Source organism: Gnatocerus cornutus, chromosome 9 (genome assembly GCF_029298725.1).
Source record: "Gnatocerus cornutus isolate USDA-ARS CGAHR chromosome 9, icGnaCorn1.1, whole genome shotgun sequence".
Taxonomy (NCBI): domain Eukaryota; kingdom Metazoa; phylum Arthropoda; class Insecta; order Coleoptera; family Tenebrionidae; genus Gnatocerus; species Gnatocerus cornutus.
Window position 1 is genome coordinate 9,482,945 of NC_142241.1, and position 24,815 is coordinate 9,507,759.

General features: G+C 39.3%; 7 protein-coding genes across 9 annotated transcripts; 5 read left to right on the forward strand and 2 right to left on the reverse strand.

Annotated features, from left to right (window-relative positions):
* Positions 1-829: 829 nt before the first annotated feature.
* Positions 830-1,908, forward strand: Mlc2 (myosin regulatory light chain 2). Its single transcript, XM_088044858.1, has 3 exons — positions 830-938; positions 1,039-1,475; positions 1,528-1,908. The coding sequence occupies exons 1-3, from the start codon at positions 936-938 to the stop codon at positions 1,691-1,693; spliced, it is 606 nt and encodes a 201-aa protein (XP_087900984.1). The 5' UTR covers positions 830-935; the 3' UTR covers positions 1,694-1,908.
* Positions 1,909-3,547: 1,639 nt separating this feature from the next.
* On the forward strand, positions 3,548-8,029 carry Rsod (superoxide dismutase family protein Rsod). Of its 2 annotated transcripts, none has more exons than XM_088044855.1 (14): positions 3,548-3,716; positions 3,822-3,947; positions 4,114-4,996; positions 5,043-5,311; positions 5,359-5,533; positions 5,581-6,165; positions 6,214-6,385; positions 6,428-6,685; positions 6,729-6,851; positions 6,898-6,984; positions 7,036-7,170; positions 7,220-7,494; positions 7,544-7,824; positions 7,874-8,029. In XM_088044855.1, exons 2-14 carry the CDS (start codon positions 3,902-3,904, stop codon positions 7,972-7,974), a joined length of 3,390 nt encoding a protein of 1,129 aa, XP_087900981.1. In that variant the 5' UTR covers positions 3,548-3,716; positions 3,822-3,901; the 3' UTR covers positions 7,975-8,029. The 2 variants fall into 2 exon arrangements, with proteins under 2 accessions (XP_087900981.1, XP_087900983.1); XM_088044857.1 differs by having other exon boundaries at positions 3,698-3,716; positions 3,825-3,947.
* Positions 8,030-8,282: 253 nt separating this feature from the next.
* Polr2B (RNA polymerase II subunit RpII140) lies at positions 8,283-12,226 on the forward strand. The gene is made up of 6 exons (XM_088044824.1): positions 8,283-8,404; positions 8,459-10,617; positions 10,667-10,911; positions 10,958-11,174; positions 11,222-11,440; positions 11,489-12,226. The coding sequence occupies exons 1-6, from the start codon at positions 8,386-8,388 to the stop codon at positions 12,155-12,157; spliced, it is 3,528 nt and encodes a 1,175-aa protein (XP_087900950.1). The 5' UTR covers positions 8,283-8,385; the 3' UTR covers positions 12,158-12,226.
* On the reverse strand, positions 12,218-14,736 carry LOC148168665 (U4/U6.U5 tri-snRNP-associated protein 1). Its single transcript, XM_088044825.1, has 4 exons — positions 14,468-14,736; positions 13,320-14,417; positions 13,064-13,270; positions 12,218-13,012 (listed from the first exon to the last, which is right to left on the reverse strand). Exons 1-4 carry the CDS (start codon positions 14,637-14,639, stop codon positions 12,291-12,293), a joined length of 2,199 nt encoding a protein of 732 aa, XP_087900951.1. The 5' UTR covers positions 14,640-14,736; the 3' UTR covers positions 12,218-12,290.
* A 213-nt stretch (positions 14,737-14,949) lies between these two features.
* On the forward strand, positions 14,950-17,165 carry APC7 (anaphase-promoting complex subunit 7). Its single transcript, XM_088044885.1, has 3 exons — positions 14,950-15,104; positions 15,151-16,302; positions 16,384-17,165. The coding sequence occupies exons 1-3, from the start codon at positions 15,036-15,038 to the stop codon at positions 16,855-16,857; spliced, it is 1,695 nt and encodes a 564-aa protein (XP_087901011.1). The 5' UTR covers positions 14,950-15,035; the 3' UTR covers positions 16,858-17,165.
* On the reverse strand, positions 16,868-23,236 carry LOC148168667 (PR domain zinc finger protein 10-like). Of its 2 annotated transcripts, none has more exons than XM_088044884.1 (10): positions 23,191-23,236; positions 22,805-22,956; positions 22,062-22,752; positions 21,916-22,011; positions 19,747-19,914; positions 19,219-19,699; positions 18,913-19,171; positions 17,795-18,868; positions 17,549-17,717; positions 16,868-17,503 (listed from the first exon to the last, which is right to left on the reverse strand). In XM_088044884.1, exons 2-10 carry the CDS (start codon positions 22,931-22,933, stop codon positions 17,475-17,477), a joined length of 3,096 nt encoding a protein of 1,031 aa, XP_087901010.1. In that variant the 5' UTR covers positions 22,934-22,956; positions 23,191-23,236; the 3' UTR covers positions 16,868-17,474. The 2 variants fall into 2 exon arrangements, with proteins under 2 accessions (XP_087901010.1, XP_087901009.1); XM_088044883.1 differs by having other exon boundaries at positions 17,786-18,868.
* LOC148168668 (uncharacterized) lies at positions 22,936-24,752 on the forward strand. Its single transcript, XM_088044886.1, has 3 exons — positions 22,936-24,291; positions 24,336-24,490; positions 24,537-24,752. The coding sequence occupies exons 1-3, from the start codon at positions 23,335-23,337 to the stop codon at positions 24,682-24,684; spliced, it is 1,260 nt and encodes a 419-aa protein (XP_087901012.1). The 5' UTR covers positions 22,936-23,334; the 3' UTR covers positions 24,685-24,752.
* The last annotated feature ends 63 nt before the right edge of the window (positions 24,753-24,815 follow it).

A 24,815-nucleotide genomic window follows, 5' to 3' on the forward strand; every position in this document is an offset into this window, starting at 1 on the left:
TCTGTGATTCATCGTACTGGGTTTAATTTTCTTTTGGATTTTTTCAATTTGCTGATCATTTGTAGTTCTTCTATTTCCAGATTCAGCCTGAGACTTAGACAGTTTGCTATTTTAGATTGTTTAAAATCCTCTCTTTTTTCTTTTATAGTTTCAGAATCATTATGTAAATTGACTAAAAAATCCATTTGAGTTTATTATATTCGTAATGATTCTATACATTTTTACCACGTTACTTAAAATGTAAAAAATCGTAGTCACATAATTTACATATTATCTAATATTTTCGACTGTTTTAAGCCATTAAAAATAAAAATAGATATCGGTGGCACGAATAACTAAGAGCCAGTTTATTAGATATGTAACTATAAAAGCATCCTTCCACTTTTGAAATGTGAAGGTCCCAGTTATCCCCTGGAAAACCAGAAATTCAAAAACATCGAAAGTAATATTAGTAAATGAAAACCGTATGAATCACATGCTTAGTTAACTCTGCTCTCATTCTAAAAATAATGTCCGGCATTCCTTTTTTCTAAAATTAAAATATATTACAATACGTCGCATAGGTAGCGCTAGAATTAGAATTCGCTTAAAGTAATGTAATTGACGTTAAAGGTCAGTTATTTAGAATCGAAGACAATTTCAGTTCCTCATTGCCCAAGAAAAAAAAATATTGGAAGCTCAATTGGGATTTGGGTCAAGGCGACTCCGTGGAGTTCCACCGGGTCGTGGTGCTATTCAAAAAATGAGCGATGAATCCCCCAGAATTTCGCTATAGTGTTTCAAAGAAGCAAACTGAGTTCTATTCCCAGCACTCTCTATATAAGGCTAGCGCCAACTTTACGTGCGCCGAGCGTCCATCCGAACTTATTTAAGTAAGCGTCGCCGTCTGCACCTCCCAGTCGCGGGAGTTCATTGGAGTAGACACTTACGACAAAATGGTAAGTTTCTGTGGTGTTTTTCTCAAACTTTTGACCTAGTTCCTCGTGTAGTGCCGTGTAGTGTTAAGAGTGCGGTGATGAAAATGCGTCTTTTTTCTAGGCGGATAAAGAAAAGAAGGTTAAGAAGAAGAAGAAGGAAGACGCGCCCGCTGAGGCCGCACCTGCACCAGCCGCCGAGACCAGGAGCTCATCTAAGGGCTCTTCCAAGAAAGCCAAGCGCTCTGGTTCCAATGTCTTCTCCATGTTCTCCCAGTCTCAAGTGGCTGAGTTCAAGGAGGGCTTCCAACTTATGGACCACGACAAAGACGGCATTATCACCAAAGCCGATTTGAGGGCGACTTTCGACGCCGTTGGTAAACTCTCCAACGAGAAAGAACTCGACGAGATGCTTAACGAAGCTCCTGGACCAATCAACTTCACCCAATTGTTGGGCTTGTTCGGCAACCGCATGCAAGACTCTGGCGGTACCGACGATGATGACGTAGTCGTCGCTGCTTTCAAATCATTCGATGAAGGCGGTTCCATCGACAGCGAAAGGTAGAATCCTATTAAGGAAAATCCACACGATTGTTATAACTATTCGTTACAGATTCAGGCACGCTCTCATGACCTGGGGCGACAAATTCAGCGCCAAGGAAGTCGATGACGCTTTTGACGCCATGGAAATCGACGACAAGGGCAGAATCGACACTCAAGCTCTTATCCAACTCCTGACCGCCGCTCCTGAAGACGAAGGCGAAGGAGAAGCCGCCTAAACTCCACATTGTCTTCATCATCGTTATAATCATCTCGTCGTAACTGCAGTTATTTCATTTGAAACAATGTCACCGCTGACAACTCTTTCCATCCATCATATTGAGCTCACCATTAAGATGTAACTCGTGCCATTTTGTACAAATCGTACGTTCTATTCTTTCATTAGAGGTCCTTTCCATCTTTGGACCTTCTTAATAATAAATCATTAATTTTATATTACTTTGGGTTTCATTTTATTTTTGTTGAAATTGTCATTTTGTTCAGAAAAATAAAACATTCACTGGTATAACAATGTCAGTGTAATTTCATTTCTTGGAGCGGAACGAGATGAACCTGGAAAACATAAAAGTAGCAGATTATGCAATGAGGATTTAAATTTAGACGATCTGTTTTAGACCAGGCTATAACGGGCAAGGATATCATTCTCTTCGCACAACGGCTAGTCCAGGATCGCAGATTGCCCCACTTTTTTTATCTACGATTATAACTATACAGGGTGTTTGCGGTCTTAGTTAATTTATTTATTCTCGTCAGATTTTGTTCAAATTGTTATTGAAACAATAACATCAGTTGACCTTTTACATTCTTTTTCTCTGACGGGTCATGAAGAAAAATAACTAACTGGAAACGTTACCAATAATTACATAAAAGTGCTCTTATAAGCACGGTTAGTCCATTTTCAAAAATGAGAAAAAAAATGTCCATGAATTCTAAAATGCGGAAAAGTTGGATGACTAAATGTGTAAAATGACATAAAGTTTAAAAAAAATACGTTTTGTTTCTATGTATAATACCAAAATTTGGGTACCCATTTACTGGCCCTTATAAAATTTATAAGCAAAGAACGAAATTTAAATAAACAATTTTGTCATCTTAAAATTGGGATTGATGGAGGAGAAGGATTTTTAATAATACATATATGCAAATATACAGGGTGTTTTTGAAAAGTACAAAAGGGCCTTTTAACGAGCAGACGTCAGAATTTGTTCATTCTGATATCATATAGGTGAGATACAAAACTGTTGAATTTTATCCCAAATTCGCTAGCAAATTTTTCGTCGCCGCGCCGTGACATTTTTTTATACATTGCATTTGTAATTGTTTTGTATTGCTTATTAATTGTTATTGCAGTTTGCTATTGATTTTGTTCTTAGTCATTTTAGCTTATTTTGAACAAACTTTTTAAGTTTATTTTAAAACAAAACGTAGTTTTTTCTATCATATCAGCTGTTTTATCATGCACAACTGTTAAAAATGATGGACAATTTTTTTGCGATTTTATTACCTAGAATAACCGTATAAGACGACGCACTAATGAGATTTTTTTGGAGATGATAATATGCCTGGAATTAACGTAATACCTGACAGTCGAGATTCAGCCATCACATTAAATGGTTGATTGTGCCATTTATTAAATGAGTGCCAATGAAGTGTTCGCGTAAGTTATCTTTGTATTTTGCTTCAAAACTTTTAACTCTAATTCAGTGCTGGTAAGCTGGGGTCCTCATTTTTTAACACTGAACAAAATGCAAGATTTACCACATAACTGTAAGCTTCCCTCTGGCACTCCTAATCAAATTGTCGAGGGTCCCACTTAATTTTGAATGATTTCCGCAACCGTTTCCAATATTTGAGCCAGATGCTCAGCACGGCCCAGTAGTTCCACATAAAAGATCAGACAGGCCCTAAACGCATACAAATGACCACAAAATATTTGTAAAATTACATACCAGCCCCAATTCAGGTAGATACAAGCACCAGGCAGATCCGGAGTCTAAATTTTCGGCCAGCCTCCAAAGTACCTAGGTATATAACTTTTTTGTCGAGTCTTCCTCCGTGTCCAGAAGAAAAAGAGTTTCTTCTTGAGGAAATTAAGCATGTCAAGTCGGACAAACATTGTCCGCTCTCGCTTTCACTGCGAATAAAGAAGTGTGGCAAGGTCCCCTCTTAATCCGGCTCTGCCTCACAACCACTTTCCTTCTTCGTCTAACAGACAGGTAGGTATTCATTCAACGTACACAGGTAAGAACCGTTGGTAGTAAGTATGGTCTACTATGTGATTAGTCAGTTCCCGCTTTCTATTCATCAAGAATATCGAATTTACTTCCATTTTTGTGCTGCATTCAGTAGTTTCGAACCATCTGGACGTGAACGAGGACGCCTGTGGTGCAAAATGTGACGCTCTTCGCAAAAACTAAAGATCAAAAATGGAAATGATGAAATTCGCCGTGATTTGGATCTTCTTCGGATTTGGTAAGAAAAACCATACAGTCACGGAATTTCCGGTACTATTGCGCGTCAAATCTTTTTTTCCACCGCAAAATGTTAATTAAGACGCTCTTTTAATTGTTATACATAACTTATTACAACATGAGAAAAAGCAAACAGTAGAATCTCACGGAAATTAAAAAAATTGCAGCGACTTCGTTGGAGCTCAAAAGTTATATTTCGGATCATGGTCTTCACGGAACTATTTCTTTTGCGAAAATCGGTGATGAAATCAAAATCACCACTGACTTGAACGCGACTTTGGAGTACCCAAACCAAGTGTGGTCATGGTCTGTTGTGGAGTTTCCAGTAGATTACACAGATGTAGAAAATCGGTGCCAAAGCAACAAGTTGGGGAAAAGTTTGGTCAATTTGGACGACATCTACGGATATTTGGTCCTCCCTGATAATAGCACCTCTGAATTCACAACACCCGACCTTAAAATCAATGGTGATTCTGGGATCTACGGAAAATCTCTTCTTCTAGTGGACACGGAGAGGCGAAATGCAATATGCGCGACCATCACCATGGTCGACAAAACCTTGGAAAAAAGTGCCGTGGCGAGATTCAACTCGCCCATCTCCGGCAATGTTTACTTTCGTTGGTTCTCAACCAAAGACAACCACAACGACATGTTGATAACCACAGACTTATACCAAGTCGTCAATAAGGAAAACAACAGCAAGAGCGAACCTTTTACCGAGCATATCTGGAAGCTCTATGTCACTGATATTTTAGATTCAGAGAAAGACCGCCCTGATTGCAACATTCTTCAGTTAGTGTACGACCGTGACAATGCAGGCGCCGGGAAAGCTTTAGGAGACATAGACGGACGATTGGGCAAAGTGAAAATCGCCACTGATTACACCAAAAATAGATACAAGACTTTGTTCAGGGACGATCAATTAATTTTGTTGCCGAGTGATCTGTCCGGCCCTCAAAGGAGCCTCTATTTGGTGATATTCGAGCGTAAACACGAAGACTCTTTTTTGGCATGTGCCAAAATTAGATATGATCATCCTACAACTGCCAAGTGAGTAAACAATAATGCGCAACTAGTGTTAATTTTGGATACATAGGGTGATTATACAATCTGGAGGAATCAAAGGAGATGTTACGTTAACTCAGTATAGTAAATTCGAACCTACGTTTCTTAATTTCAACTTGACGACAGCTCGAGGTGATTTGGAGACTCGTCTAGTTTATAGTTCTTCGGTTGCTGGTTACAAAATCCATGAACTACCCATAAAACCGGCAAAAACTGTTGGTCAAAATGAAAATTCTTGTCTTACCACGAAGTTCGTCTACAATCCTTTGAAGAAGGACTCAAACACCGCTCCTCCCAATGGTAACTACTTCTGAAATCACGTTTGTATACTCACTGTGTTGAAACAGGATTTGGGACCCAGAACCAGTACCTCCTTGGCGATCTCTCCGGGAAACTCCTAGGAAGAAACAACGAAACGGTCTTGGTAGATGGAGGCCAAGAACTTACTGGTTTGTACTGGGACACGTTTCTTCCTCTCCAAGGAAAGCACTCAGTACTCCACCGCTCCCTCGTCATCTACAAGTAAATCTTCGTCTTGGCTAACACATCTTATTATTTAAAGTTTCCAGGAACACTCAATACCCTAAGTCCGAAATTTTGTCCGAACCATGGATTTGTGGCAGTATCAGCCCTTACGAGCCAAACTTCTTGTACCAAAAGCAGATTTTCACAGCACAAGTCGTTTTCAGATATCCTACAGTCGGAAGAGTCTTATTGAGACAAATTAAAGATGAGCCGTGGAGTGACACTGCCATCTTAGTGGAATATCTAGTGCATGCAGACGGTGCTACTTTGAACAACTCGGCAAACCATCGATGGGCCATCCATGACCAACCCCCAGGCAAAGATTTTTACAGTTGGCAACAAAGATGTCTGAGCGCCGGGGGGATTTATAATCCTTATAAAATCGATTTTGATAACACTACAAATTCCTGTGGTGATGATACGATAGGACTGTGTCGCATGGGGGATTTGTCCAGACTTGGAACCATCGAAATCTCAGGGAAGATCGCTGATAGCGATCGAGTTTCTCGGACTATGTGGACGGACTCTTTTCTCCCTTTAACTGGATATAACAGTATCTTGGGAAAATCTCTGGTGTTGTATGATGACTTCGGACCAAAAGCTCGAGGCGAACGTCTCGCGTGCTCCATGTATGTTCCTCAGTCTTATCGCTTCTATTGCTTAAGATAACATTTTAGAATCGGAGGAGTCTACAGAAGGAAAGCCGTCGCAAAAGAGTGGTTCCCGAACGGCAACCCGATTTCAGTAAAAGGAAAGATCGAATTCTACCAACAAACTGAGTACGACACGACTAACGTCGAAGTAAATCTTCAAGGTTTGGTGGACAACAGCGGATACCACATACACATAGTAAGTTAACTTTGATGGTAACAAACTCAGTGATTTGTCCAGACCCCTGTTGAAGAAAACTTGGAGTTTCCTTGCGAACCATCGTCTTTGTATGACCACTGGAATCCATTGAACGTGGATCCGGCATCATCTCCAAGAACTTACCATGGAACGCCTGATCAGTACGAAATGGGTGATTTGAGCGGCAAATTTGGGTCTCTAGACAACCAAACTTTGTACAAAACTGACTACAATGACACCATGTTGCCGTTATTTGGACCGAGAAGCATCCTTGGGCGTTCTATTATCATCCACAAAAAGGTAACAATGTTTTTTCTAACTATTTTTTAATGAAAAGTTGTAGGATAAGTCTAGATGGGCGTGTTCTTCTATTGAAAGAGGGTACAGTCCCTCAGAAGCGCGCGAGCTAAGGGCTATTGCGTCCTTCCACCATCCTGACGGCTACGCTTATGGATACTTGAAAATGGTAATATTTCTTCGTATTGAACAGTTTTTTAAGCGCGTTATTGTAGAGACAACTAATTTACAACGATGGCAGCCAAAGCGACACGACCATTGAAGTGAAGTTGAGATATCCAGGCAAGAACAACAGGAATGTGGTACGTTTTAACAATTAGCTCAAGCGCGTGTATTTTCATTCCCTCTTTTAGACCCGAGACCACGACTGGGCGATTTATGTGAATCCCGTCGGAGTCGATGCTGCTGTAAAGACCCAACTTACCCGATGCGTAGCTGGAGGCTACATTTGGAACCCTTTTTTCACCCAACTTGCAGATCCCCTCAATGTAAATCTTTTTATTCTAATGCGACTATTAGCCAACACCTAAATTTCAGGGCGACTTGTACAGACAAGAATGTGGTCCAGAAAATCCGCTGAGATGCCATGTAGGTGATCTATCTGCGCGACTTGGCACCATAGATATAGGACTCCAACGAAAAGTCTTCACAGACTCGAATTTTCCGTTAGAAGGTGATGTTACTGCAATTGGCCGATCTATCGTTATTTTGAGTCCAAACAGACAGCCCGAACGATACGCTTGTGCCAATATTGAACCAGATTATGATATTATAAAATATGCAAACATTGAAAAACCCCCTCGCTTTGTGGTGTACGTTACTTTCCATTCTTTTAAATTTGTGACAACACCTGTTTTATAGGGACCAATTTATTGAAGATATAAGGGAAATCCTGGGAATCCCCGACTGGTTTTTGACAGTGGATACTCGCCAAACCAAATCACTTCATAGCAATGCTTGTGTTCAGTTATTGCTGCACTTCAAAGGTCCTTTAGCTAATCGTCTGGAGCAAGACTTCAGCAGACTTTTAGCGTCGGGACGCTTGGATGCTCCCACGTTGTACATTCCAGGTTTCATAAATACGAAACGGAAATCGAAAATTTCGTATAAACCGTGCAGTGTGAAAGATCCTAACGATAAAAGTATGACTTAATTGTCATCAAATTTTGTTCTTATTGTTCTGTTTTCTAGGTAAAAAAAGGACCGGATTTTTCTTCAGTTCTAGTGGGAGCAGTCGAAATAAATTTGCCAACAGTCTGATATTTATAATTTTAGGTTATTTATTTTTGTAAAGTTTGGTGAAATTAAGTGGAATTGTTCCTATTAAATTAATATATTACGCAGGAAATTAAATGAAAATGAGTCTCTTTTCAAACTTGTACAGATTTGAGTTATTCCCGCGTTGAATGCTCAATTGTGATTGGTGCAAAAATATTCCCCAGAAATAAATCGCATCCTTACAACAATTATAAGTTGGTAACGATGTTTAATGGTTCGTTCCTAAATGTTTCTTATCACTGTTTAATTACGTCCTGATTGCATAATATTGTGCAATAATCAAAAAATAAATTTAAAAACTTTGAGTAATTTTATTAGTCTCATGTTGGCAACATTTGACACTTGACAGTTTGACAGTTGACGGCCAAGCGTAAACTCGTTCGTTTGGGCTGTCCAGTGTTTTCAATTTTTACTAAAAATACACAATGTATGAGCAGGATGAAGGTAAATAATTTTGACTAAACCCACAAAGGCTCTACCTCAACTATAATTTTGTAGATCAATTCGACGATGAAGACTCTGAAGAGATCAGTTCAGAGCTCTGGCAAGAGGCCTGTTGGATTGTTATCAACGCATATTTCGATGAAAAAGGCCTCGTCCGACAGCAGTTGGACAGTTTTGATGAGTTTATCCAAATGTCTGTACAACGTATAGTAGAAGATTCTCCCCAAATTGACCTACAAGCAGAGGCCCAACACACAAGTGGCGAATTGGAAAATCCGTCGCGATATTTACTGAAATTCGAACAGATTTATTTGTCTAAACCGACGCATTGGGAGAAGGATGGTGCTCCGTCACCTATGATGCCGAATGAGGCACGTTTGAGAAACCTAACTTATTCTGCTCCTCTATATGTTGATATCACTAAAACTATAGTTAAAGATGGGGAGGAACCTATTGAGACCCAACATCAGAAAACTTTTATTGGTAAAATCCCAATTATGTTGCGTTCAACGTACTGTCTTTTAAATGGCTTGATGGATCGTGATTTGACGGAATTGAATGAGTGTCCTCTAGATCCAGGGGGCTACTTTATTATAAACGGGTCAGAAAAGGTACTAATAGCTCAAGAAAAAATGGCAACGAACACAGTATACGTGTTCTCGATGAAAGACGGAAAATATGCGTACAAATCCGAAATCAGATCGTGTTTAGAACACAGTTCAAGACCAACGTCCACTCTCTGGGTCAATATGATGGCTAGAGGTGGACAAGCGATAAAGAAAGCCGCCATTGGTCAGAGAATCATCGCGATTTTACCCTACATCAAACAAGAAATCCCCATAATGATCGTATTTCGTGCCCTTGGATTCGTAGCAGATCGCGATATTTTAGAACACATTATCTATGACTTTGAGGACCCGGAAATGATGGAAATGGTAAAACCGTCGCTTGATGAAGCCTTCGTCATTCAGGAGCAAAATATAGCTTTGAATTTCATCGGTACGAGAGGAGCACGGCCTGGTGTTACTAAAGAAAAACGTATAAAATATGCCCGAGAAATTTTACAGAAAGAAATGTTGCCACATGTTGGAGTCTCAGATTTCTGCGAAACGAAAAAAGCGTACTTTTTGGGCTACATGGTCCACAGACTTTTACTAGCAGCTTTGGGACGTCGAGAATTAGACGACCGGGATCACTACGGGAACAAGAGATTGGATCTTGCAGGGCCTCTTTTAGCCTTTCTGTTTAGAGGGCTGTTCAAAAACTTAATGAAAGAAGTGCGAATGTATGCGCAAAAATTCATTGACAGAGGCAAAGACTTCAATTTGGATCTCGCGATAAAAACGAAACTAATCACAGACGGTCTACGTTACTCACTAGCTACTGGAAACTGGGGTGACCAGAAAAAAGCCCATCAAGCTCGTGCTGGTGTATCCCAAGTATTGAACCGTTTGACTTTCGCCTCCACGTTATCCCATTTAAGAAGAGTGAACTCTCCTATTGGCCGCGATGGTAAACTAGCCAAACCTAGACAGCTTCACAACACTCTTTGGGGCATGATTTGTCCCGCTGAGACACCAGAAGGTGCCGCTGTCGGTCTCGTGAAGAACTTAGCTCTCATGGCGTATATTTCCGTGGGTTCACAACCTTCCCCAATTCTGGAGTTCTTGGAGGAGTGGTCCATGGAGAACTTGGAAGAAATTGCACCTTCAGCCATTGCGAATGCTACCAAGATTTTCGTGAACGGTTGCTGGGTGGGGATTCACAGAGACCCCGAGCAGTTGATGGCGACGCTAAGAAAATTGAGGCGTCAGATGGATATTATAGTGTCTGAAGTCTCCATGATTCGAGATATTAGAGACAGAGAGATCCGAATCTATACAGATGCGGGGAGAATTTGCCGACCTTTGTTGATCGTAGAAAACGGCTCGTTGCTGTTGAAAAAACGCCACATCGACATGTTGAAAGAAAGAGAATACAATAATTACGGCTGGCAAGTGTTGGTAGCCTCTGGTGTTGTGGAGTACATCGACACTCTTGAAGAAGAAACCGTCATGATCGCGATGTCACCGGATGATTTGAGACAAGAGAAAGAGTACGCGTACTGTACGACTTACACGCATTGCGAAATTCACCCGGCAATGATTTTGGGGGTGTGCGCCTCCATTATTCCCTTTCCTGATCACAATCAGAGTCCCAGGAACACTTACCAAGTACGTTTTTAGTTTTATAAGTACCACAATTTTATTTTGGTCTTTTTAGAGTGCTATGGGTAAGCAAGCCATGGGTGTATATATCACAAATTTCCACGTACGGATGGACACTTTGGCCCACGTTTTATACTACCCCCACAAACCTTTGGTCACCACAAGGTCCATGGAGTACCTTCGATTCAGAGAGTTGCCTGCGGGTATTAACAGCATCGTCGCTATTGCTTGCTACACTGGTTACAATCAAGAAGATTCTGTTATTTTGAACGCCTCGGCGGTGGAGAGAGGATTCTTCAGGTTGCTCCTAATAAAACTCAAGTCCCAATTTAAACTTTCATTACAGATCAGTGTTTTATCGTTCGTACAAAGATGCCGAATCGAAGAGGATAGGCGACCAAGAAGAACAGTTTGAGAAACCCACCCGTCAGACTTGCCAGGGGATGCGTAACGCTCTTTACGACAAGTTGGACGATGATGGTATTATTTCCCCAGGAATCCGTGTCTCTGGCGATGACGTCGTCATTGGGAAAACGATGACGTTGCCGGAAAATGACGATGAGGTGAGCTCAAATGTTCAGTGCGGTTTAAATGTACTTTTCTTTTTCAGTTGGACGGTACCACCAAGCGTTTCACTAAACGTGACGCTTCCACGTTCCTCCGCAACAGTGAAACCGGCGTGGTCGACCAAGTGATGTTGACTCTGAATTCGGAAGGCTACAAATTCTGTAAAATTCGAGTCCGATCTGTTCGTATTCCACAGATTGGTGATAAGTTCGCTTCCAGGCACGGACAGAAAGGTACTTGCGGTATTCAGTACCGCCAAGAAGTAAGTTCTTTGTCGTTTTGTTTTAACTTTACTAAGTGATCTCTTAAGGATATGATCTTCACGTGCGAGGGTCTCACTCCGGATATTATCATCAACCCACACGCTATTCCTTCTCGTATGACAATCGGTCACTTGATCGAGTGTATTCAAGGTAAAGTCTCAGCCAACAAAGGGGAAATTGGTGATGCTACTCCTTTCAACGATGCTGTAAACGTACAGAAAATTTCCACGCTTTTGCAAGAATACGGGTACCAACTTAGAGGAAACGAAGTCATGTACAACGGTCATACTGGAAGAAAAATTAACGCTCAGATTTTCTTGGGGCCGACCTATTATCAGAGGTTGAAGCACATGGTGGATGATAAGATCCACTCAAGGGCTAGAGGCCCAGTCCAGATTTTAGTCAGACAACCTATGGAGGGTAGGGCTAGAGATGGAGGACTACGTTTTGGTGAAATGGAACGGGATTGTCAAATTTCGCATGGTGCAGCGCAATTTCTTAGAGAGCGTTTATTTGAAGTTTCAGATCAGTACAGAATACACGTTTGCAATTTCTGCGGTTTGATTGCCATTGCGAACATGAGAAACAACACTTTTGAGTGCAAAGGCTGCAAGAACAAGACACAGATATCCCAAGTGAGGTTGCCTTATGCCGCCAAGTTATTGTTCCAAGAGCTGATGTCAATGAACATCGCTCCAAGATTGATGGTATTGTAGGTTAAGCGAGAAATTGTATTTTTTTGAGGTTTTATTTGTACGAAAAAAAAGAAGTTCAACCACCTATAATTTGTTTATTTACTTAATTTAACCAATTAACTTAAAATTAACTACTTAAGCAATTAACTTAAAACTAACGGCGAGCTTTTGAAATGACAGTCGATTGACTTTGCTTATTACCGGACAACACGATAAACGGTGATTGGGTTTCCTTCTGCTTGGCTTGTAACATATTCAAAGTTCCAAGGGGTGTGTCAGTGGAGCTCATTTTCCTCATGAGCTGTTCTTGGACACTCTTCTTCAATCTCTTTTCAATTTTGTTCTTCCCCGGTCCTTTTCCGTGGAACTTATGCGAAAGATACCGGAACGCTTCTTTCGAGTTTAAGACGTGTCCATCATCATCAATATACTCCAACTTAACGTTGGGTTTAAAACCATCACGTTCTTTGAACTCCATAATAGGACCAGTATAGCGCTCTCTTCGATTCCCGCCTCTGTCGGTCTCATCGCTGTACGTTTTATCTTCAATTGAATAATGTTTGGCTTGAAGATGAGCCAATCTGGAGTTTGATGGTCTCTTCATTTGTTCTTTATCTAAATAGCCTTTGCTCATTGCGAGTTTAAGAGCGGCTCCAAGACCTGTACTAACATCTGGTTCTTCGTCGAGGATTTGGACTTCTTGAGGAGCAATTTGAGCGACTTCGTGAGGTTCGTTGGGGTCGACAGAGTTCCAACCTGTTTTTTCTTCTTCCTCGACTTCGTCGACTTCCATTTCGTTTTTCAGATCCTTCTCGTAGTCGATCAGATCTTCGGTTTCCTCACGGTTGCCGGACTTGCCATAAGTGGGAATGTCACCTGGAACAAAAAAGTTAAGGACGAATCTTTTGTTTGTAAAACAAAACAAACCCAAAGTGCGGCAGAATTCCGCCGTTGCATTTAAAACAATGTTGCCGTTTTCTACAGCCTCCTCAGGGTCGGTTTTGATGGGAGTTGTTTTGAGAATCTCTGCAACTAAATTTTCTTTCTGTTTGATCTTCCTTGCTTTATGTAGTGCTTTCTCCAAAATTTCATCCTTGTCGTCTTCTAGTTTGATGTCAGTGGGGACCTCAATTGCTGAAATAATGTCGTTCAAAAATGTGTTAATTTAATTTTAAAATCTCACCAGGTATGTCGTCGATATTCATATCATCTAGTTCCAACTTAGCTTTGGGTCTTCTGGATCCTACTTCTTCAATTCCTTTATTGTTAATTTGCTGCTCCAAATCATCAGCGGTCAGTTTGCCTTTGGCTCTAATTTTCCGTACTTTTTTCTTGGGTTTCTTGAATTTCGCGAGTTCTTCCTCATTGTAATATTCAGAAGCGATCTTTAGATCTCTTGTTTCGAGAGTTTCCAGTCTCTTTTTTGATAATTTTTCTTTGATTGATTGCACAATTGCTTGTTTCCTTTCAATCGCGTTATCATATCCAATCTTAAAACTGTCTCTTTTCTCGCCATCTATAGTTTCATCGTATTGAGCCAGCAGTGACTTGTCCTTTGGATTACCAAATTCATCATATTCCTGGTCCTCATAAGCATTATACAGGACCTTCTTCTTTCTATTTTCCACATTCTTCTTGTATCTTTCATCATCAATCATGTTGACATTAACCAAGACATCTTCATCATCTTCATCTAGAACTCCCTTATCTTTTAAAGTCAAGACCACATCTCTTTCATCAGCAAAAGTATCAATATCATGTTCCACGCGTAATCCCTTCAAATTTTTTTCTGTGTATCTCTGTCGCCGGGTTTCTCGTTTTTCCTTTTCCACAAACTCGCTGACGCCAAACTGCTCATCTAATTCTTCCAACATTTTCGCACGTTTTGCTGCTTCTTTCTTAGCCACATCAATTTTTCTGCTCTTATCCACCCAGTGTTCGGCATTATCATCACTGTCGCTCTCTCCCAAAGTTTTCACTCTTCCAAGTTTCTGCTCAATTTGTCGTTTTTCCTTCACGACGGACAACCTCGTCCGCATTTTTTCTCTCTCAGCTTTGTCAGCCCAGTTTTCAGCTGGTTTATGGTAAAACTCGCCCCAATCATCCTTTTTTTTACCGTCATCTCGCTTTTTCTCATTCCTGTCGCTGGAACCAACTTCCAACGGCTTCAAACCGAGTTTAGCTCGGAGTTTATTTGTATCATCGATTGATAGAGTTTCATTAGACTGGCCTGACCCTGAGGGCTCAGTTTCATCGGGGATGACCTCCACGACGTCGGAACCTAAATAATCACCAATTAAAACGGATTATCAGATTATATTGTATAATTACCATCGCTTTCGTAATCATGTTTGGATTTATTATCCCGTTTCTTGTCCCTGTGGTGTTTCTTATGGCGATGCCGTTTTTCTTTTGGGTGTTCATGTTCCTCGGTATAACTGGGGCTGCGGTGGCGACGCTTACGACACTCTTTTTCTTTGTATTTTTTGGTACTAGAACCCATTTTTCTCAAAAAACTTTGGGAAATACCTACCAAACACAACAAGGAAAGTTCACGTCAAGCAACGTTTTGACATATGTCAAAATGGTTATAACAGTGCAGTGCCGCCACACAATAACAAAAGTTACCAACATTTTGATTTTTTGGTTGAACGAGATTTTTTTGCATTTTCACATGTTTAAGTTTGTATCGTATATTAATTACGTCATATAATTACTAATTATTTAATTTAACTTTGATTCTTTCGTAGGAAGAACACAAATTATTTAAAATTGGTGAATTTAAGTTTGTAGGGGGCGCCAGTGGTAGCAAAATTACAGTGTCGGTAATTTGAAATTGACAGGTGACATCGTTTAGGTTATATCAATTTTCCAAGCTTGTCAATTTTTTCTTTAAATCATGAATAATTTAATTAAACAGTTGCAGTCGATGTATGAGCTTGAGTTGTACTCAAACGTCTATCGTGTGGTATGTATATAGAGTTTGTGGTGCAGTACTAAGGGAGAAATTTCAGTGTGATTTGGCCCTGTCTGCTATAGAACAGAAACCGGACTCTCTACCGCCCTTACAGAAATTCCAGCTAGTTTTAATCTATGCTGACTCTCTTTATGCCACTCAACAGTTTTTCCAAGCAGAAAACCTATTCAGACAAGCTTTGCAGCTGCGGAAAAATCTCCTAAAAAGTAAAGTCACATCTAACAAACTTCCAGAAAACAGCTCAGAGTTAAGTAGTGACGTAGAAATTCGATACAAGATTCACAAATGTTGTCTCGCTGTCAAGCAAGTAAATGCTGCAATGGATATGCTGCAGTCAATTCCAGCGCGGTCGCGGACTCCGAAAATTAACATGGCGCTCGCAAATTTGTACAGAAATGGGGGACTTGAGCGATCGGCAATAACTTGCTACAAAGAAGTCTTAAGAGAGTGTCCTCTAGCCTTGGAGGCTGTTGAAAATTTACTGAAACTGGGGGTCAAAGGGATTGAAGTTAATTCTTTGATTTTTGATGTTAGTTTGGAGATAAACTGGTTAAATTTGTGGTTTAAAGCACAAGCTCAGTTGTACTCCCGCGATTTCGCGAGTGCCCTCCAAACCTATAAATCCATGGATTCTCATGGGCTCTTAAAAGACAACACTGCGCTTTTGGTCAATATGGGCTATTGCTACCATTACATGTGTGAAGATGAAGCGGCTATTGGAGTTTTACAAAGAGCGATGAAGCTTGATCAAAATCTGAGTTTTGGACGCGATTTGTTATCAACGCTCCTAGCAAACTCAGAGAATAGAGATCATACTGAAAGTCTTGAAGACTACCTTCCATCTTATGATGTGGCATTGTGGGTTCCAGAGCATTGGGTGGTTTTGGGTAATTGCATGTTTTCCACAAAAAGGTACGAAAAAGCGGTGTACTTTGCCCAACAAGCATTGCACTTCTCACAATCTAAAAACATAGAAGCTCTATTACTTAAAGCTCGAACTTTGATGGAGCTGAATAAATATCAAGACGCGGCTCAACACTGCACTGAAGCCATCCAGATGTGCCAATTTCGGTACGACTTGCATCAGTGTCTTGTTCAGTGTTACGTCAAACTGAACAGATTAAGAGAAGCAGAGGCGATGGCCACCAACGCGTGCAAACAGTTGAATTACAGCCCGCAGTCCTTAACGGTAAGGGAAATAAAACAACTTTTAGAAGCAACAATAAACATCTTTAATGCAATTCAATATCACAAGAATATTTCTTTTTAGTTACACGCCTCCGTCTTGCTCAAGGACCCCATGACTTCTGGTAAAACCGTTAAAAAAATGTTGGAGAAGGCAGTAGGTCAAGACAAGAGTTTTTCCACGAACGCTGTTTGCATGTTGGCCGAGTTCTTGGACCAAGAACAGCAGTACGATCAAGCGAGGGAGCTTCTGATGAAACATATGGAGCATTCTCCATCTTCTCGAGTTCACCAGCTTCTAGGCGATTGTTTTGTCAACTTACAAAAAGATTATGAGGCTTTCCATCATTACAATGTTGCGTTACGTCTCGATCCTAGTAACCAACGGGCTGTGGAAGGTCTAAACGCCATCGGTCGTAATGTGCCGTCAAGTAAAAGGGACAGTTATTATACTTGCGTGGGTGAAACATCTTACACTTCTCCAGGGACTAGTGCTTCAGAAGATGATGTTTTTGTACAGAATGATGGAGATCAGTGGCCAACTACCAACAGTTTTTAATAAAAATTCGTTTAAGCATACAATATATTTCTAATTATGATGTTGTATATCTAAATTACCATTTCGTGTTGCGTGAACATCGTTCTGTACAGTTTCATAAAAATATAGGTTATTTCACAGGTTTCACAACAAACTATCGATTCTGAAAATCGGCAAGGAAATAAATCTTTTTGGCTTCAACAATCACAAAGGGGGCACATTTCCCTAAATATTAAAACAATTTACCATAAAATACAATTTAAAGTGTTAGTATTGCGTAAAATTTCAATTCTCGCTAATAAAAAAACTTTAGTTATGTGTCAACCACACATGGTTAATCTTTGACCAAAAAACTTCATTCCTAACCTAATACAACTGGCTTCACGGTCAAGCCAAACAAATAGTGCTATTTTCATTTGTTACAATTAAGACAATTATTGCTATAAATTCTTTAAAAATAATCTTTCAATTTCCCAAAAATCACCATCTTTGTCTTCCCTCTATTTGTATTTGTTATTTATTAATACGTAGGTTTCAACCTACGGCACAAACTCGCAGCAAAATCACTCAAGTGGACACTTTGAGTGGAAATCTCACAAAGGAGCATCGGAAATACTCTAAATTCTCGATTTCTTTGTTCAACGTGGCGGTACTAAACCTGGGAGTTCTAAAACTTTAAATCAACGCCAAAAATTACGATAAAAAGAATTACCATTGGCTGTCGTTAGTAAGCGATACAGATGCGAATTGGGAGCGTTGAGATCAGCAGTTTGTTCAAATCCATCAGTACCGGCTATTGCTATCAAATGACAGTACTGTTCACCGTCTCGGCCTCCATTGTACTCTTCTAAAGCGCTATTAAGAATATCTGTCTCCGTCACCTGAAACCAACAAGACTTACAATAGCCCAATCCTTAAAAATCAAGCGAAATAAAAAATTTACACAAACCTTAAATACCTTAAATTCGTCCTGCAAGCAGCTTTCATCTACTTCTCCATCTTGTGACGACGATACAAATTTCTGCTCATTCCCTCCTTCCTTCCCCATCTTCCCATCGCCGTCGCTCTGTTGTGCTAATTGCTCGCTGTGCTTCTTTCTCTGATGTTGCAGCAGTTTGGCCTTGCTAGCGTATTGTTTGTGACACCACTTGCAGTTCTGGGGTCTGGTGGTGATGCTACCGACAGTTTGTGAGAACGTCGGATTGGGCAAACCCGAACTATCCTGGAAATTCCCCTGTTTCCTGTTGCTCATCGGGAGAGCAGCTCCAGGATGATTCTTCAAGATATGTAATTTTCGTTTGGAACTACTTTTGTAAACTTTATCACAATGTTGACAATAATAATCTCGCGTGGTTTGTAAAATCGGCAAGTTCAGTTCAGGAACTGAATCCGGGCTTATATCAGGATGTCTTTTCGCGAGATGATTTACCAACATTCCTCTTCTTTTGAATCCCACGAGACAAGTGTGACATTTATAAATAAAGCGATGGAAATCTGTAGGCTCGGTCTTGGGACTCAACTTCTTCACTGGTTGAGAAACACTTTTCTGTGGTCGTGGTACGTCGTTCTCACGCTCTTCAGAATGCATTCTCTTGCAGTGCTCTTTAAGTTTGTCTTTACGTTTAAATTGTTTACCACAATCGGCGCATAAAAATTCTCTGTGATCGGAGTGGCGTAAAAGGTGCATTTTCAATTTGTCCAAAGTTGGAAACATCTTGACGCAATGGGGACAAGGATGCTTCTGATCACAATGAAAAGCTCTGATGTGTTTACGAATTATACTGTACTTCTTAAAGACTTTGTTGCAGTGCGGGCAAGAGTACAAATTGTTTTCGCAATGTTTAGGGACATGCAATTTGAGTTTAAGAACGTGATCAAAGCTCTCTTTACAAATGGGACATTCGAAGATTTTCTTGCCCACAAAATGGGTCTTCAAGTGTCCTGCCAAGGCGGAGTTATTAATAAAACGTTTATTACAAGTCTTGCATTGAAGAGGTTTAGAATCGTCAGAACCATGCACCAGCATGTGTCGCTAAAAACAAAGATAAAGCACAATAAGAGGGTGATGAAACTAACCCTTAATCTCTCCCGTAAAGCAAACATTTTGTGACAAACTGGACATTTAAAAGTTTCCGGTTGTGGCGCTTTGGTGTTGACAAAAGCATGGGTCCCAACATGGGTCACCAGTTGACGCTGTGTTGGAAATTTCTTCTGACAATTGGGGCAAATATGATTCGACTGCTCCTCTGAACTATCAGCATCATGAAGATAGTTGTGAATTTTAAGAAGAGCCTCTGAATTGAAAGTCGTGTCACAATTATCACATTTATAATTCCTAAAATCGCCATTTAAATTTATAATTTTACCTCAAGAACGACTTACATAACTGAAGAAAAATACTGATCGATCACATCTAAACCGCTCAGAAGGTGCTTTTCGATTAAATGTTGCCTTAGTGCGATTTTTCCAGGTTGAACAAAAAGTTCGCTACAATTGTTGCACTGTAAAGCTTCGCTACCATTCTTCGTTCCAACTTTTCGTTTATTGTTCTTAAGAATCTTTTTACGGTTCTTTGTGTCTTCAGTTTCGTCATCATGAACGTTTAAATGTTTTTGGAGCGCTTCGGATGATGCGAAAGTTTCGTTACACTCAAAGCACGGCCAGGATTTATCTTCTTCGGGCGTTAATACTGACAATTTGTAGCGACTAGCGTAGGGCGTACTGTACCCCACTTTCAATTCCTGTTTGGGAAGAACAGTTTTCGTTGTTGTAAAATACAAAAATCCTCCTTCTTGAGTTATCAACAAGTTCTGTTCGTTATAATTGTTAGCCTTCCGAATGAATCGCATCCAATTCGCTATATCTAATAAAGTTTCAATTAGTTGTAGCCTTACGTAATTAAGAACTTACTTTCGTCTGATACATCCAATTCGTTAATTCCATGGCTTTCATCTTCAATGAGAAAAATTAATTCCGAGGAATTTGGATTTATTGGTTCGCTGACGGATTTTAGGACTCCGGTTAAAGGACCAAATTGTGTGCTTCTTGGTATAGTTTTCTTCGCAAAAATGCCATACCCTGGCGGACGGAAAAAACGACCATGTGATCAAACATGACAAAGAGAGCTTTATGGTGTATTTCTTTTTAGTGAAGTATGATTAGAAATGTTACTAGAAATGTTCATTCCAGTTTTGCGACTCGTAGAAAAAAGTTGGTCCGCACCATCTTTCGGTGAGTGATTTTGTACTTTTTTTTTTTAATTTTATTTGTGTTAAATTCTTAAGTGAGCGGAAAAATTGTCATTTATTTATCGAATTATTATTATTTTTTGCTATTAATTGTATTATAGTGTGTTACATTTTTTATACTTGGGACATAATAACAGTTCTTTCGATGGTTTGACGGTAGTTTCGCAAAATATAATATTATAGTTGTACAAGGTGTTTATAAATGTTTCTAGCATCAAGGGTAGCTATAATATGTCAAAGAAATTTGCCGCTTATTACGAATGTGGGTTTAGATTTTTGTCACCTGACATCAACCTCAATCAAAGAGCAATGTTAGTTTAAAAAAACACTGTTCTAGTTATGATTTCAAGCCTTAAAGTTAAAAACTTAGACACAAAATTTAAACTGAAACGTAGTGACATTTTAAATGTAGTTAAACATAGTTATGTTCACTATAAGAACAAAGCGTCAAAATAGTGCATGATAGGAATTTCAGAGCCACTCTTGATGCTAGAAACATTTATAAATACCGTCTGCTGAATGTGTAGGTAGAATTCTAGTTTTTGACAATATTAAATTAGTTCAAACTCAATGCATTCATTATTTTAAATAAACAAATTTGAAGGAAAAAAACTATATTATTTGGTATTCTTGGGATCTATGCTGTTGTTATTGTTATTGGAAAAGATCGGATGCATCAAAATCTTTTGCAATTTAATATTTACAATTCCAGCATTCCTCAATTATCCGGATCACCGATTAAAAAAAAACACATGGCAAAATGTTTTCAAGAAAAAAACTTATATATTTGTATTTACATGTTTAACTTTTATAATAATACAAGTTTTGCATTATTTTTTGTGTTTTTCCGTATATTCTATTATCCGGATGACCTCTGCAATAATTAGTCCGGATAATTAAGGTTCTACTGTAGTTATGATAACGCCCTGTTAGTAGTTTAACAGTTTAATTTTTACAATGTCGTTCAAGAGCTGTTATTTTGGCCGTCACTGTATAAAGACAAATCATCAACACAAAGAATTTCATAGAATAAATTCTCAAAAGTGTGCATTGTTCATGAAATTTATTTTACACGCAAATTTTCGCCTGCTCGTTTCTAATTAGTAACACATATGTATGTATCAATAAATTTGGGGTAAATCTGTTAACTATTTCTCAAAGACATTTTTTCCGCAACATTTGAAATACGCATGGCGATAAGAAAATCATCAAAAAAGCCCAAAAAACATACCAAAGTAAAATTGTAAAAGTAGTCATTGAATTAAAATTTAAATGCAATTTGCAACTACATAATTATAAAACAGACGGAAATGAACATGCATGTGGAAATCTTATCAAAAAATTTTATCCGTGCGATACAAACAGGAATGTAATGAATCAGGCCAGGTGTGTAATGAAGGGAAAAATTCCACTGAATCAAATCTTATTTTATACCAGCAGAACCAATAATTAGAGTTTGTCTTTCTATTCCAAGTGCTTAGAAAATGAAATTTTCTTTGACTATTACAGAAAAAAACGCTCGTTCCCAAAAGACAATTTGAGGGACACAAAAAGGTCAAAGTAAAACTTTACCCCAGACAACACGTATGACGCAGCGGCTTATACTTACACGATAAAAAATATTTATAATTTTTATGTTTCACACCTGGTTAGCTTATGAATAATTTTTTTGTGCATACCTTGTAAGAAGCCGCTTGCACTTTTGTTGCACATGATGATAAGAAAACTGATGTTTGGATTCGTTGCTAAGCAACGCAGATTCAGATTTTGTGGCGCCAAATTTTGAATTGTCATTACTGAGATATAAAACAAAAATGAAAACTTTACAAACCTTCATCCATTTTATTCAGACTGAGATAGGATTCTGGCAAAGTTGCTCTCGCTCGTGACGGCACAGGTTTGTCCACAATACTGTAAACTTTCGACACTGCAAAAAATATTTTAATACTGAACTAATTGAGTTAGTAACGTCTTTACATAGCTGATCCTCATATTCAACTTCGTTTTGCTTTTGTCGCCGAGTTTCCATTCTAAATTGGGTACCAGTGTCGACCACCGCGCTCAAACTCGAGATATAACTGTTAACGGCTGAGCCGACTGTAGAGTTAATGATTTCATCGCTGAGTTCAGTTTTTAGAGCATTTTCATCTAATGCTAAAAGTTGAGTATCAAGTAAAGGATCAGGGCTTAGAGCGTTCAATAATTGCTCATCTTCTAAACAGCGCTCTACTAAAAATTCCTGAGGTCTGACACTATAAGAAATTCCCGTTCCGTGATCGGTAATTAATAAAGCCACTTCTTGTTCATTTGGTGGTACAACTTGAAGTTGTTGCGTGTTACCATCAGCGTTTGTGTTAACCATTTGTAAAAACTGATTATCCACAACTTCTCTGATATCATTATTGCACAATACTGGCATTGCTTCTAAAGGAGAATTTCGAGTTAAATTGTTAATAATGTCATTCTGTGTGGTATCCTGCTGCACCAAGTGGTGGATAATTACAGGGTTGTACTCAGCCGATGCCTCGCTATAAACGGGGCTATATCTCGCCACTGAGCTCATGTTTGGGTCCAGGGGGCTGACATGCTCAAAATCCGGATAATTGTCTTGTGGCTGAGCCAAACTCACTGCAGGCTCCATTTTGTACTCATCCTTAACATACTCGACCTTTAACAGCGCGTGGAAAGTTGGAGGATTTTCCCAAATAATCAATACTTACAGCTATGTACAAAAAAGTCGAATTATTATTTACAACTTCATGCGAATTTTGGCTTGCCCAGTCCGTTGCGTCGACTAGATTTAAATCTTGGACCCCCTCTTCTGGGGGTCCCTGCACGATCGTGTCCATTGGTTTTATAAGAACGTGATCAGCTGAAATTGATCATGTTGTAAAATACAACGAAAACAAACATTGTGATTAATGGTTGCGGAAGAATCCATTTTGAGAGGGTGGATTAAACTGGAGCATTTTCGCTTTCTAGCTTATTTAAAATGTTTGAATGACTTGCTTTGGATGAAGATTATCTCATGCGGATGTTTTCATGGAATTTTGAGGTTATTTGCGAAAAATCTGTGAAAATCTCCTTATTTTACAAGCCATCTCACCTTACAAATATACGCCATTTTTGCACCTTGACAGACGCCCTCTGTCACGTTGACATCTGTCAACGTCACAAGCGCGCGACTTTTGAATCATAGCAACGCTCCTTGGCAACCAAACGATGAAAAACTTTGCTTTACAGTTCCACGATGGAGAGAAACACAAACAAAAAGAAACTCGTAAAATTTTGCTTTGATACATGGCGTCAGATTGTCAAGCGGAAGAAAGAAAAACAAGAAACCATGAGAAGAAAATTGGAACAAAAAGAAAAACTAGACAACCTCGTTCGGGCCATCAAAAAATACAAAAAAGAGAAAGAGGAGTGTGTTAAAATCAATGTGCCAAAATCGAGAGAGCCTCTAAACAACTTCAAAAATCGCTTCCAAGCTCAAAAATCAACCATCGAACGACTGACAATGAAACTAGAGGCCAAAGATCGCGTGATTGAAGACCTCAAACTTGGAATTTTCGATAAAGAAGCATTCAAGTCCCTTAACGAGACTAAAATTGAGATCCGCGAGATATTCGCCAACTGCTCTACGAAAGTTCAATGTAAAATTCCGCCACCGCAGGACTACAACGAGCAATTTATGATCCAAACTCAAAAAGCTCCGAAAATTATCCAAGAGTTAGAAGAACGCGCTTTGGAAAGAGCCCAAAGACGCGAAATCATCCTCGAACGCAAACGCATCATTCAAGAAAACAGACAAAGAATCATCGCGGAAGCGCTTGAGAGAAAGAAGATTCAAGATGAAGACGAAAAAAAGAGAAATTTGGAGAAGATGAAAGAGCATCGTCGCAAAGAAATGGAGAAGCAAAAGATTAGACAAACCAACAAGCTAATTTTCGTGGAGAAGTTAAAATTGGCAATAGTATTTTACAATCGCAACTTAATGAAGAAAGGGTTTCGGGCTTTGTCTCAAAACTGCTCTGAAAACAAGGAGAATTATCAAAAAAGCGTCGCGCATTACAAAATTGCTCTAATGCGTAAAGTTATCATGTCTTGGAAAGATTTTGTTGAAGAGAAATATCGCGATAAGAATGAGCTGGCTGATGCCGTTTGCGCTAAAAACATCCTATCCAGAGCCCTTAAAATTTGGATTGAAGTAAGAAAAATGCTAAAATTCAAAGTTTCATTCTTTTTTTTTAGATGCGCGTCGAAAGAATGAGATCCATGCAAGTGGCTGAAGATTTCTATGATCTTCTTTTGGTCGATAACACTTTTGTTCATTGGCATCGTTATGTCTGCATTCAAATTATGCAAATGGAGAAGAAGATGAAATTGGCAAAACTCCATCACGACAGGTAAATGTGTCTTTTATGAGTTACAGATTTAGAATTTGATTTTTAGGCGCCTTTTGTTTCACTATTTTTATCAGTGGCGTTCTCTCCGCGCAGTTCTACAACTTGAGAAGTCCAAGGAATTGAAAATGAAGAAATGGCGTGAAAAAGTTTGGGCAATTCTTCCCGATTACAAGCCACCAAACGATGACGATTAAATAGTAATTATTATATTAATTATTCATAACATAATCAGCATCAAAGTTATAATCTGAATTATCTGTATTACTCGTTATACTAAAGTTTTCTAACCCAGTAGATAGTTGGAGCGCATCTTTTTCCCCTCTGT